At 36.3% G+C, this 14,394-nt stretch overlaps 1 protein-coding gene and 1 pseudogene across 2 annotated transcripts; one reads left to right on the top strand and one right to left on the bottom strand.

Moving 5' to 3' along the window:
* Positions 1 to 1,371: 1,371 nt before the first annotated feature.
* Positions 1,372 to 5,604, bottom strand: LOC112512573 (glycine-rich RNA-binding protein 4, mitochondrial-like). 2 transcript variants are annotated; one of them, XM_025118614.1, is made up of 5 exons: positions 5,571 to 5,604; positions 4,191 to 4,339; positions 3,893 to 3,961; positions 2,661 to 2,767; positions 1,372 to 2,043 (listed from the first exon to the last, which is right to left on the bottom strand). In XM_025118614.1, exons 2-5 carry the CDS (start codon positions 4,324 to 4,326, stop codon positions 1,627 to 1,629), a joined length of 729 nt encoding a protein of 242 aa, XP_024974382.1. In that variant the 5' UTR covers positions 4,327 to 4,339; positions 5,571 to 5,604; the 3' UTR covers positions 1,372 to 1,626. The 2 variants fall into 2 exon arrangements, with proteins under 2 accessions (XP_024974382.1, XP_024974381.1); XM_025118613.1 differs by lacking the exon at positions 5,571 to 5,604 and adding an exon at positions 4,447 to 4,663.
* A 4,363-nt stretch (positions 5,605 to 9,967) lies between these two features.
* LOC112513322 overlaps positions 9,968 to 14,394 on the top strand; it is a 14,245-nt pseudogene continuing 9,818 nt past the window's right edge.

Genomic DNA, 14,394 nt, shown 5'->3' with positions numbered 1-14,394 from the left:
TATTTTGGCAAAACCTCTAAAATGTGGTTATTTTGTGGCAAAGGGTTGTGTAAACCGGTTATTTTTATAAATTTCCCTATATATAGGCCGATGTTGGTGCTATCGGCTGACATATAGTGAAATTACCATTTTGTCCTTCATATGACTTTATTTTTCTAAACTACGGTTTTTGTTCCTGTGGTTTTGTTCAAAATTACGGTTTTTGTTCCTGTGGTTTTGTTCAAAATTACAGTTTTTGTCTGAGGTTTGTAATTTATTGTTTTTGTTCTTCAGGTGAGGCTATTTTATTAAGTGGTTTTTTTTGGTGAATATGAAGAACGAAAATAACAATAAATTGTAAATTATAAGAATAAAAAGCCATGAGTTGTTAATTAAAGGGATGGAAATAGAAATTTTCAAAAAAAAAAATAGTTTAGGGGCTGTTTGGCAATTGCTGATATAATGCAAAATGAAATATAATTGTTTGATAATTGTGTACAATAAAATTAGGGCTCTTAATGGTTAAGGAAGATCCAGGATACAAAATCATTCAAAGAGTTTTAGAACCATTAAGAGGCGGACTTTTTTTGTCAATCAAGATTCACCTCTTAACGATTCAGATGTTGTCTCTTATATAAGAGTAAACTACAAATTTGGTCCCTCTGTGTATCAAGAATAACAGTTTTTGTCCATATAGTTTTGAAATTACAAAATGGATTATGATTTGCAAAAAACATTTGGATTTAGTCTCTTCCTCTAACGACTATTGCAAAATTCCCTTAAATAAATGATACTTTTGGTTTTTTTTATATTGATTTTCTTGTCCTTTATCCAATCAAAATCCACATGGACTATATTATAAAATCGATTTTAATCGATTAAAAAAACAAATAAATCGATAGAAGAACGAAAATCTCGCTCACTTAACGAAATTATTAACGGCCATTAGGAGAAACAAATCCGGACGTTTTTAAAACAATGATTACTATTTTGTAATTTCAAAACTACAAAGACTAGACTTATTTTCCAAAAACCACAAGGACTAAATTTCCAGTTTACTCTTTTATTTAAATTAGCATATATTTTTAAGGAGGGATTTTAGAAATTTCGAAATTCTTGTTTGTCATAAAAAAAGTTCGTCTCTTAATAGTTCTAAAATCATCTGAATGATTTTGTATCTTAGTCATTCTTTAACCATTCAGCACCCTAATTTCATTTTGAATAATTATTAAACAATTATATTTCATTTTAGACTATATTATAAAAGTTTTTTAATCATTTTACACCAAACCATTCAACAACTACCAAACAGCCTCTTAGCTCAAAAGGCATGGTTATTTAGCTCAATTACCTTAGTTTTGTAAAATGACCTTACAATGTATCAAATTTTTTGGCAAGCAAAAGTAAGTGAGATTATTATCCAAAAGACCCTACAATAACAAGTACTTTTGAACCACAATCGAACGTTTTAATTTTTCCATGTAAACAAAATTTAAACGCAAAAGACATCGCAACTTTCCATCAGAAAATTGCCCGACTCCACCACGTAACACTTATATAACCGAAAACAGCCGCTAAACGGCAGTCACGACATATTGACAACGACTGGTTTATTCAACTTCCCATGGTCAAATGGATTCCGGGTATTTACTTGTTGGATGTGTTGGCATAATCATCGTCTTCATAATCACGATGGTTCAGATTGCCATCACCATCACCACCACCACCAGCTAACGGTTCTTGCTCAACAACACCGTTAAAGGGATCATTCCCACTGGCAGCATTATGATTCCCGCTGCCATACTCACCTGCATTGTTGATGCTGCCGCCACCATAGCCACCGCCACTATACCCACCGCCACCTACATAGCCGCCACCACTGTACCCACCACTGTACCCACCAGCTCCTCCATAACCGCCTCCACCAACACCAGCACCTCCGTAGCCGCCATAACCAGCACCACCTCCGCCGTAACCAGCACCGCCGTATCCACCACCACCACCGAAGGATGGACGAGGTCTCTCTTGGGCAAAGTTGACTCTAATCCTTCGACCATGGAGTTCCTGAAAAAATCATTCACAAAGGTAACCTTAACTACAAGATGGAGAAGTTGGTTACTCCCTCTATTACACATTTCTATAACTTTATTTATTTTGGGACGGAGAGAGTATCAATTTTCACCCCAAATTTAACCATTTAAGCAGATTTTACCATATCCCACAAAAAATAAAGATCGAAATAGAACAGGACCGGATCGGACGGGTGGGGACGGGTGAAAGAACTGTGGAAGGTTTTAGGGTTTTAATATGACAAGGGTATTTTAGTAATTTACCATGCTTGTCCCATCTCCCTGATTTTTGCTTCACCTTATTTTGGTAGGACAGAAAAAATGTATTTTTTGTCTTGCTCAATCCCCTCAGATCCCAGCCTAATTGCCATACTAAAAACACACCTCAAAGAACAATAAGAACAAAAACAATAAGTCGTCATCAAAAGCTCGAAACATCATGATCTTCTCGGGGACCCTGATTAATTTGCGTCAAACATACGACATAATGTAAATGCATCCATCGGAGGATGGTGAATAGTCCCGGTGTGGGTGTTCATAAATACGCAAACAACCACCAAAGAAAAAATCTACGATTTCAAGTAACCAAATTTTCTATAACTAGCATGATACCTTGCCATCCATGTCCTGAAGAGCAGTGTTAGCTGCATCAGCTGATGTATAACTAACAAAGCCAAAACCTCGAGACCTACCAGAATCACGATCCGTGATAACTTTGGCTGCGGAAATCAGAGCAGTTGTAGTGAGTCTAAATCTAATGATATCGGTAATGACTACTTATCAAATCATCCACTGTCCCATACGAAATCAACATTTGACATTATGAACAGACCTAAGATAAGTCGTAGATTTACCCAAATGACTAGATAGGCCCTAGTATTTAACTCCAAATTTGAAGTAAATCAAACCAAACTAAATGAGCACGGTAATCCCGCAGTTGTTTTCACAAAGACAAGGTGTTGTTTACTAAACACTTAGGACCATTTACCAACAAGAGTCATCGCCTTTGCTTACCTTATTGGGTAACATTCTCGGCCATCACAATGGATTGTTGGCAAGCGTCTTTTATCTGGCAAGCGCTTACCGGGTAAGAGTCTTCTCTCTCACTTACTGGGTAAGATTATCTGTCCTTGCTATGACTCTTACCATGTAAAATTTTTGGTCCTTTTGATGCTCACCCTTACCCGGTAAGATAAGTGCTTACCTGGTAAGCGTTTAGTAAACAGCCTCTTAGTGCCTCTTACCTGGTAACTAAACATTTACGACCTCTTACCGGGCAAGCAGAGACACTTACCCGGTCAAAGATGATGGTGTTCATCAACAAACTTATGACCAAGAATCTTATTTGGCAAGTGAGGGTGGTGACTCACTGGGTTAGCGCTTGGTAGATGATGGTGTTTACCAACAACTGTATACCCGGTAAGTTAAGTGAGGGTGGTGCAAGTTCTCAAAGTGTCCGTAAATGGCCCCTTCATCAGTAAGAGCCCCTAACCCGGTAAGAAATGATTTTGTTTACCTACACTTCTGACTGACCGAGTCAGCCACAAATATGTCACAAACCGAGTCAAAACAATGTTTACCCAATCTTCTTTTATCGTTAAGCACTTTCTACAAAACACTTGGTAAACAACCATTTTCAGAAGAGTGAACCTCTTACCCGGTTAACATCTACCCAATTTGTGTCAGTAAACGGCTTGTAAATAGTGAATACAACAAAATATCCCTCCGACCACTTTTGTGATGATTGTAATTTAGTCAGGAAAACTTTGAAGAAGGAAATTTTAAAATTTTGTGGGACAGATGGAGAATATAGCAATTGATATCTGATGTTAATAGATATATACCATCTATCACTTCCCCGTATTGCTGAAAAGCTTCTCTTAATCCCATTTCATCAGTTCCATATGAAAGTCCTGCATAGAATAAACAAATCTGTTACTCTGGATGCTACTTTGAGAACATGCACCTGAAACATGACATGAAAAACGCAAACTGCACCAAAGGGTCATTGGCCCAACGGTACCTGAGTTACCGATGGAGCCAAGCCTCCCATGAGGTCAAGGGTTCAAACATCACCAAAGGTGTGGAATGTGCGTCAGTATTTGACATATATAAATAAAATATAAAGCAAAAGTGATACACCTCCAACAAAGAGCTTAGCAGATGACATGCTTCTGATTGCCTTAAAAAGTGGTGAATTTGTGGAAGATAATCCAATACTGGCATGCTTGCTTCCTGACTGTTTAAGCAGATTGCCAACTCTACCAAGAAACGCCATTTTGAGAATGGACCTAGAATGACAGGAAGAATTCGAACTAAATGTTAAAATCTGTGGTACAAAACAAAATAAGATTACAGAACATAAATTCAAAAACCAAACAAGCTCAGTGCATCCTACCAGAATGTGGGGTTGGTAGTGGGATGTATGCAGACTGCTCTAGAAGTAGAGCTGCCATTTACGTGAAAACCCCCAGCTTGTGAAAAATGTGAAGAGAGCTTGCCAACAAATGGTGCATTTGGTACACAAGAAAGACAGAACACAAATTTGCTGTCCCATGATTGGAACGACATTAGAGCAGGATAAGACAAGACTGAGTGGGATAAATATGCAGTTTTTTTTACCACCAAAATATTGGTAAATTATTAAACTACCCATGTCAAATTAAAACTTCAAAATCTTACAATTCCCCCCCCCCCCCCCCATAGGGGTGTAAACACTTCGAGCTCGAGCTTAATAATTCTCGAACTCAAGTCGATCTCAAACAAAAAATAAAACTCGTTTATCTTAACAATCCGAGCCGAGCCGAGCCAAGCCAAGCCATTCGGGCATACCCTTTTTCGAGCCAAACATGCTCATATATTTATTAATCATACAATAAAAATATGGCAAGTTAATCAATTGCAAGTTCAAACCCATAAACGAGCATCAAGCTCAAGCTCAATAACTCAAAAAATATTTGAGCTCGAGCCTACATTGAAATCGAGCTCGAGCTCGAGCTCGAGTCTAGTATTAATTTTTTGAGCTCAGCTCAGTTAACCTACTACTCAAATCTGACTCTACTCGTTTACACCACTACCCCCGCATGCTACCTCAACTAAGGGTGAAAATCTTGAAAAAAGGGCCAAGAAAACTTGAAGTAAAAGCAAGCAACATCATAAATCCCTACTTCCATATTAAATTCCTAACAGCAAATAGTTATTATAAGCCCCATGAGAATGGCCTGTGCAGAAAGCAATTCTTATGAGTTCAGCCATTAAAATCAACGCACCAATCACGTATCAGTTCACAATTCGCATATTTGCAGGTATTTAAACCAAAAAAAATTCACTAAGCACATAAATGGAACAAGCGGATTCATCCAGATAATCACCGACAATTCCTTTTCAATAAACCCAAAACAATAATCAAATCAAATTTATGAAATATACGGATGGAATCAGTAATGTAATCAAACGTGATCGATATATAACTACTGAAATTGGATAAAAACGATTACGATATTAGGGTTTATGATGACGAACCTTACGATTTGTTGGCGCTCTCGTGCCCCTTTTTCTACCCTGCTGATAATTCCCACTGCAGATAGTTATATATATTGGCGAGAGGTGGTTGCGCGTGCCTCGCACGTGCCATCTCCATGTTCTTACGAGGGCAAATTTGTAATTTTAATAAGTTAAAAAGGATTTTCCTTTTGCTTTTCATATTTTTAAAAATAAATTATGTTTTTCATTCTTGTGTTTTGTTAAAAATTAAGGTTTTTTACTTATATGGTTTAAAAATTGCGATTTTCGTTAGGGATGGTGATTTGTCCCGACCCAGTGGGGAACCCGGTTCACCCGACCTGAACGGGGACGGAGATTCCCCGCTAAAACGAGTCCCGGGGTCGGGGATTCCCGGTAGACTCAAACCGAGAACGTGAAATGTTACTCAAACCAGGGTCGGGAATCCACGTTAGAATCAAACTAAATGATATTATTTATGGGGTTTGATCGGGGATTACTAGAGATTTGACCAGGGACGGGATGATAATCCCCGTACTCGTCGGAGACCGGGGACAGGGCCGGGGAATGCTACTACAAATTGGGGTCGGGACCAGGGATTACAAAACCCGCCTTATCCCCACCCCGTTGCCATGCCTAGATTTCGTCTCTACGGTTTGTATTTTGTTGTTACTTTCGTCCTTGTAATTTACAATTTATTGCTGTTTTGGTCCTTATGATCTATAGTTATTTACTATTTTGGTCCCTTGTAGTTAAAGGTATTAATTAATTCAGGGATGAAAATAGTAATAAATTGCAAACCATAGGGATGAAAATCGCAATTTCTAAACCATATGGACGAAAATCAAAATTATTAAACGACCACATGGACGAGAATCGTAACTTACTCTTTTTTAAACGTACCTGTTTCTTGTTGATTTGATTTATGAGGCATAAAAAGTATTAATTATAATAGCAGAAACATTGTTGCATCCTTATTTTAATTCCGCTCAACTTATAAAAGGGATAAACTTCAGATCAACATCATTATAACTTAAAAATACGTAGCGGAATATTTATAAGAAAAAGACAACTGATTACCAAAATAGTTTATAAGGGATTGTTGGTTTTTTCAAAATTACCTCTTAACACCTCTGAAGTTTGATTCGTTCAGACGTTTGAGTATTAATAGTGTTTGTTTCGTTTCTAAAACAAGAGTTTAAAAGCTTTAAATGTCCGCTGAAATTTTAAGTGGTAAACGTATTCCTTAATACCTTTTAATCCTAATATGTCATTTATCAAATGGCTCGTAATTTGAGGGTTGAAAAAGATTTGTTAGCAAAAACTATTTATCTTTTATACTTTTGTTAAAAAAAAAACTATTTATCTTTTATACTTTTGTAAAAAAAAACTATTTATCTTTTATATTTTTTGCACCAGTTTGACCGATTCAGATTTCAGACTTCAGTAGTAAAAACAAACAATCTTACTGATCCATATTTTAGACTTGAACCACCTCTCATAAATCAAAAGTGAAATCATACTTCAGACTTCAGCACCTCTTAAAAAACAAACGTCACCTAAGTCACTATAAACATTGTTCCATTACAATGTACTATCTGGTTCGATCTCTTTTTGTTTCTACTACCACTGCTATCCTCCTCGTGTTCATTGTAGAAATGGAACCATGGAACAAGTGGAATAATGTTATATTTGTCATTAAGATGAACATATTAATTTTTTTTCTTTGACATGGTTGTTGTTTTCAGACATATCATTTGGCTTAAAAAATAATCAACAAGTGATCAAGCTCTCATGTCTTCCACACCTTGTTCATCCGGTGCTCTGTTGGAAAACAAAAGGGTAAAAGGAGTACAAAAGCCACTCTGGATCTCGACAAAAAGCTTATGAAGTTTTTAGACAGATCATTAGGCTTAAAAAATAAATAACAATGCATAATTCATATTCGGGGTAAATCTGTTATTCAGACTGTTGATTCAGATAAAAGAGTAAATAATAACATCAATTTATTTAGACAGACAAATTTAGTAAACAACCCCTTAATGAGCTTTGGAATAAGCTCAACTCTTGTCTATATACAGCATCATAGGGATAATAAAAAAAATAACAACATAGATCTCAAGTCAAACAAAAAAGAAAAAAAATGGTTGTTTTTTTGGTAGAATTTGTTTAGTTATAATGTTCGTATATTTTTTAAGGACATGAAAAGTAACGTACTTTAATTTGATTCATATTTTGGATAACGTATTTTTAAAAATTTCATTTTGGTACCTAAGATGTAAAGTTTTAAACATTTAAGTACCTGGGTAACTGGTTGAAGCATTAACCGGTTATCATGCTGATGTGGTATCCAATTCAGTATTATTTGCTGACGTGGTTAGTGACATATATATTTTTAATCTAAAATTAGTCTTCAACCGGTTACTCAGGTACTTAAATGTTTAAATTTTACATCTTAAGTACCAAAATGAAAATTTTGAAAGTAAACTACCCAAAATAGAAATCAAGTTAAAGTACGTTACTTTTTTCATACAATTTGTCCTTTTTTTTAAGAATTTGTAATAATTTTAATTTTCTTAATAATTAATTAGATAATCCTTTAAATATAAATTACTTTCATACCCTTATCAACTCACTTTTGTCAAGTTAATCACAACCATAAAACTAAAAAAGTGGAACACGGTAATTTACAATAAAAACAACTGTTGTGAATAAACGATTGCAGCATCGCCCCGAGGGGAAGGGGGTTTGGAGGTGAAGTTCTTCGTATTCTCGATTGTTAATGTGAAGAAGATATTATTCAAGAAATGAACAAAACATAATTACAAAAAAAAAATTAACGGAAGAAAATGACAAAAAGACAAAATTGCCCTTGACGTGCATGCCTTAACGAACAAGATGGATGACCGTTTGATTCAGGGACAAATTTCAAAACAAAATGCAAACCATTTCCATAATAAATGTAAGTTCCAAAACCAAATGGGTAAAGATTGGCATACCATAACCAAAACCGTAATTTACTCCATAACTAAACAACGATTCGGGTTTTCATCCGTAAAGCTATTTAGTTCAATAACCTACAAATGTTCGATCTGCTCGTTTTGCAAAATGACCACGATCATAGCCTCCGCTATTGTACCCATCAACGCCTCCGTAGAACGATTGCGGCTTCTCTTTAGCGAAGCTAATTTTAATCTTTCGACCGTAGAGTTCCCGAAACTCGTTACAAACAAGAACATCAGTTTCCAAATAAAATATCACTTTTCATTATTTGTTCAGTTTTCCCCAAATTCAACCAATTAAAACTTTTTTACACAAAGGATAAAAAAGAGTTCAAATAAACATCAAATTCCCCCTAAACCCCCTCTCTCTCTCTCTTTATATATATAAATATATATATATATATATATAGAGAGAGAGAGAGAGAGAGAGAGAGAGAGAGAGCCAGAGCCCCCGCCAACGACACATTACCCTTACGACAACAATCGTTCTCCGGCCTTCCTTCTCCTCCGGCAACACTATTGTCCTACCAGAGGACCCCCATCCCCACCCAGGGCACCGTGATTTCACTTTTCTGCCATACATACACCACCACAGTGCTCCATCGATCTTGTTCTATTTTTCTATTTTATTTCGAACCCTGTGGAACAATGGTGATATGTGGGGACATGATGTCGTCTGTCCAGTGGATGGTAGGATGGAAGTTACAATAGGGGCTTACAACAGATGAACACCGAATACAGTGATTTTCGATCGGCAACAAAATCGCTATAGAAGTGGTGGTAGCAAGTGGTTTGCAGTGACATATACAATGGAAGGGGTCCCGATGGCAGGTGGACTTTTTGTTTGTTGTGCATTTGAGATGTGTATGCATTATGTGCCTTTTTCGTAGGTGAGTTGGTGGGGATTAGACGGGATCATCGACATTCGGGAAATGAGAAGTTACAGACTTGTATGTATATATATTATATATACAATATGCATACGTAATCATATAATAAAATACATTAATATAATAATAAATATATCATATTATAGACAATTTTTTTTAATGTTTAATAAAAAAAATAGATAATAATAGTAAAATGACCACTTTTCCCCCGAGTTAACGGATTAGAGTTAATTTCGTTAGAAACAGGGACCTAACTCGTAATAAAATACAAAATATAAGGACATTGAGTATACTTATTTTGAAAAAGGGACTATATCTAAATACTGAGAAAACCACAGGGACCTATAGTGTTATTTACTCAAAAACGAATAAAAGTGCTTATGAAACCCACTGTCCGATTTTGGAACCCACAGCTTTTCTTTCTCCTTTAAACTTGTATTCTAATAATTTCTAAACCCACTGTGGTTTCTCTTGGATTTTATAAGCAGCAATCAGATAGAAGACAAATCAACAACAGATAACACGAAAATTAGGAAAATTAGGAATTTAAGTTGGGGTTTTAGAGATATTAGAGAATTTTTGGTTTGCACACCAACTGTTTGACAAAATGTCCCCTTTTAGTTGATAGCATTTCTGGGACTCGACCCATGATGGAAACACTGAAAGAAAGGAAGTTGATAGCTTCTGCTAGGATTATTATTGGGGGAATTGGATTCGGTCAAGAAATTGTCTTATAAAGCAAGTAAAATCTTGACGGATCTTCGCACAAAATTGTCATCTACTTCGAAGATCTCTGAAGATCATGAAGAACTAAGTGATATCAAGAAGCAGCTTGATTCGATCAACAATAAGATCATGATATGGGATTATGGGCCTGATGAAGTTAAAGAGTATTTGAAAACAGTGGAGGGGGTAAGAAGATCACTTGAAAGGTTAGAGAGTTTGAATCCAAGTAAAGATAGTGAAGAACATAAGCTTTTGAGAAAGGCTAATGATGTTCTTCAGACATTAATTCCCAGAATGGAGGAGTTGTTCAAGCGCTTGTTCATAATAGGTATAACTTTGTGCCTAGGCGTTTTTGATCTAGCAAAGATGATGGGGTAGATGAGAGCTCGATTGTCTCTCTTATGGATGAATTCAGTTGATGATTCTTATCGAAGAGATGGTATAAGCAAAGGAGCGAAGTTTTACACCATGCATTTGATCAATCCTGAGGTGATTCCTGATCTGAAAAGCATTGCTAATTTAATGTTTGATACAAAATATGGTAGAGCATGTTCAGATGCATTCATCAGCGTTATTCATTCTTGAAATAGAGAAATCAAGCATCAAAGATGTTTTGAAGATGGAACGGGTTGCATTGAATTCCAAGATCAAGAGATGGACAAAGGCAATGAGGATCTTTGTAAGGATTTATCTTGCAAGTGAGAAGTWCTTGTGTGAGCAAATTTTTGGGCAAGATGAGTCTATAAGCTCATTATATTTCTCCAAGTCATCAAAAGCTTCTATCTAGCAGTTTCTGAATTTTGCGGAAGCTTTTGCTGTTGGACATCATGAGCCCGATTTTTTTTTCTTCACGATTCTAGGTATGCATGATGCCTTGGCAGATCTTACACCAGATATCAAGTCCTCTTACCGTGATAACAATGGATCATACTTGAGTAACAAAATTCCAAGATATGCTTAATAGAGTAGGTGATTATGCCGGTGCAACATTCTTTGGTTTTATGAACCTAGTGAGGTCCAACATGTCGGATGTAGCTTTTTCTAAAGGTGGAATTCACCATCTTACTCGCTACGTAATGAATTACATTACAACCCTTGTCGCCTACAGTAATTCCCTAAATACCATCCTGATGGACTATGGTGCGAGAGTTTATCAACGTCCATCAAGTTCGACCTTGGAGGATGATAGTGTTAACGAGATCTCATCTTTATCTCCAATGGGGTCACATTTCCGATCCCTGATGTCAATTCTTGAATCCAACCTTGAGAAGAAATCAAGATTACACAAAGAAAATGCATTGGGACACCTTTTTTTGATGAACAATGTCCATTACATGGGTGAAAAGGTCAAAGGGTCAAAGCTAAGAACCATACTTGGGGATGATTGGATTCGAAAGTATCATTGGAAGTTCCAACGTTATGCAATGAGTTACGAAAGATCTGCTTGGAGAGGTGAAGAGCAATGAGAAAGGATGAACATGACAAAGACCGAGAATCTTACTGGGTAAGAGCAATGAGAAAGATGAAGAGTCTTACCGGGTAAGTGAAGATGACGACTCTTATCCAGGTAAGCGCTTACCAGATAAATTGTTGCATTCGATACGTTTTGATGTACTAAAATCTTACGCATCAAAATAAATTATAGTGTTGACTCATATCGGTAAGCACTTACCGGGTAAGTATTTAGGTAAACAACCCCTTAAATGTTTGTTGGATAAAAGTCACCTTTTTCATTTACCTTACCAGATGAGATTAATGGGATAGTAAGATTGTTGGTAAGTGACTTTTACCCTGTTATGCTAATCAGGTAAGAGTCATCATCCTCACTTTGTAGGTAAAATTATCGCTCCTTAGTCCTTACAATGCCTTTTATTGGATAAGGTTCTTGATTCTTGACATATTCATTTGGAAAAAGCTTAGCATTTAATAAACGGTCCTAAGTCAATCATTTCAATGCTTGACTTGTCCGGTTTACTCATTCACACGCCTATCGGTTTTATAATCGTAAAAATTACGAAACCGTTACAACCCCATATTTGAAATATAAAAGATTTTTATTTTATTTATTATGAAAATATATATAGAAAGATAATCAAATAAAAAAAATGATTTATGAATTTTTTTTACTTGGTGAAAACGAAAAGTAAATAAAATAGTTTCACATGATAAAACAAATACATTCGTAACTATCACGTCATGAAACAAATATATGTGAGCCAATATCTTCAATTCTAGTTTGATAAAAAAAACCATGTAAAAAAATATTTTTTAGATCGGTTCTTACAGGTTTGTGATGTTTTTATGGTTCTCATTTAATTTAGCCTATATATATGCATACATATATAGGGACTTAATCAAATGATAACTAGATAGTTTGTGGTAACAGTGAGACCCAATATAAGTCAATCATTTTAAATAATTAATTTTATTTACTAAAATAAAACAAAGGGTAGATTAGTAAATTGTGTTGATTATTCAATTAGTTTAATTAGTTTAATATTTCAATTTACTTTAATTAGTTTAATTATTTTAATATATGTATATATATACACACACATATGGATACACAGAGACCAAATCCGGTGCCCTTCTCCGGCACCCACCACCACTCCGGTGACCTCCTCCGGTCATCTTGTCTGACCAAGACGACTTCGATGACCGACCACTAAACACCCACTTGTGAGCATTCCAGCAACTAGCCCCATCTTTGTCCCTGTGACCCCCTCACTACCTATCTCCCTTCCCCCATCCCCGCCATTGACCACCATATCCATCAACACTCCCCTCGATCCCCCCTCAAACACCCTCATCGATCACCCTCCATCCATGAAAACCCTCAACTCCTGTGTGGTCATCGTCATCCCAACCTTCTTCTCCAACCCAACTTCCAGACCTGCAACACACATACACGCACTGCACACATGCACATTGCATACACACACTGCACACATATTGTGCACACTGTACACACAAATACATATGTATACAAGGTAAGTATTATCGTGGTATCACAGTGGTCTCAAAGTTTACTTGGTGTATTTTGGGCATCACATTGTATGTATTTTGGGTATCACATTATGTATCTTGATGTATTTTGGGTATCACATGGTGCTCGTCGGAGGCCGGAGGTAGGAGAGATAGAGAAAGGAGAGATAAATAATTTAAAATACCTTAAATACCCTTTAATTATAATTCAATATATAGAAGAGACATATCAACTATCAGTAGTAGTGTCACATGTGATGTACTGTTAGGAAGGGATATAAAGACAACCATATTATACTTTTCTGGTTCGGTTTTGGGGGTTTGATACAAGCACCATCAAGTGTAAGTATTTTGTACTTCTATGAACGGTCAATCATTGATCACTTTCTGGGAAATGAAGTATTTGTCGATTAGTATATAAATTTGAGGTTTTGTTTGGTTTGTATTTTAATTGACCACGAGATTTGGGATCCAAATTTTCTGCTAGGTCAGCAAAAGATTAGGGATTTATAGTTTCTTTTCTTCTGTTGATGGTATACTTTTGTGGGTTCATTCATATTCTTTGATTTCATCCACTTTTTTGATTAATTTCTACACAAATTCATCGATTTGGATATTCTTTAAAGTGGGTTTGAGTTATATTACTGAAATTGGTTTGCACACCAAGTGTTCGAGATGTTCCTCAGAGAGTTGAGAGTGTATTTGTGTTTGTATTTCTTGATTCTTCTGTAAATTTCGATATGGGAAGTTGTAACCCGATGATGCAGATACCGAGAGAAGAGAGTTTGATTGCGGCTGCGAGGCTAATTCTAAAGGAATTGGGGTCGAACAAGAAATTCTCTAATGAAGCAAGGGAAATCTTAGCGGATCTAGGCACAAAGTTGTCGTCCATGGTGAAGATTGTCGAAACTAAAGACGAAGATGGAGAATTAAGTGATATCAAGGGGCGGCTTAATTCGATTCATGATAAGGTCATGACATGGGAGGTTGGTCAGTCGATGATATGGGATGCCGGGCCTGATGAAGCTAAGGAGTATTTAAAGACGGTGGATGAGGCTGGAAGATTGGTTAAGAGCTTAGAGAGTTTGAATCCAAGGAAAGATAGCGAAGAACACGAGCTTTTGAGAAAGGCTAATGATACTCTTCGGACATCGATGGCCAAAATCGAGGAGGAGTTCAAGCATATTCTTGTTCAGAATAGGCAGAATTTTGAGCCCGAGCGTTTGTCCTTTCGATCTAGCG

The sequence above is a fragment of the Cynara cardunculus genome (genome assembly GCF_001531365.2).
Source record: "Cynara cardunculus var. scolymus isolate 2C chromosome LG 5, CcrdV1, whole genome shotgun sequence".
Classification (NCBI taxonomy): Eukaryota; Viridiplantae; Streptophyta; class Magnoliopsida; order Asterales; family Asteraceae; genus Cynara; species Cynara cardunculus.
Note: the sequence above shows the minus strand (reverse complement) of the source record. Positions and strands in the feature narration are given on the sequence as shown.

Excerpts from the sequence above, each read along its gene's own strand:
- LOC112512573 (XM_025118613.1), bottom strand. The coding sequence starts at position 4,619 with ATGTCGTTCCAATCATGGGACAGCAAATTTGTGTTCTGTCTTTCTTGT. Across the intron at positions 4,340-4,446 it reads ACTACCAACCCCACATTCTG|GTCCATTCTCAAAATGGCGT; the intron begins GTAGGATGCACT and ends CTGTCATTCTAG. Across the intron at positions 2,768-3,892 it reads ATACGGGGAAGTGATAGATG|CCAAAGTTATCACGGATCGT; the intron begins GTATATATCTAT and ends TGATTTCCGCAG.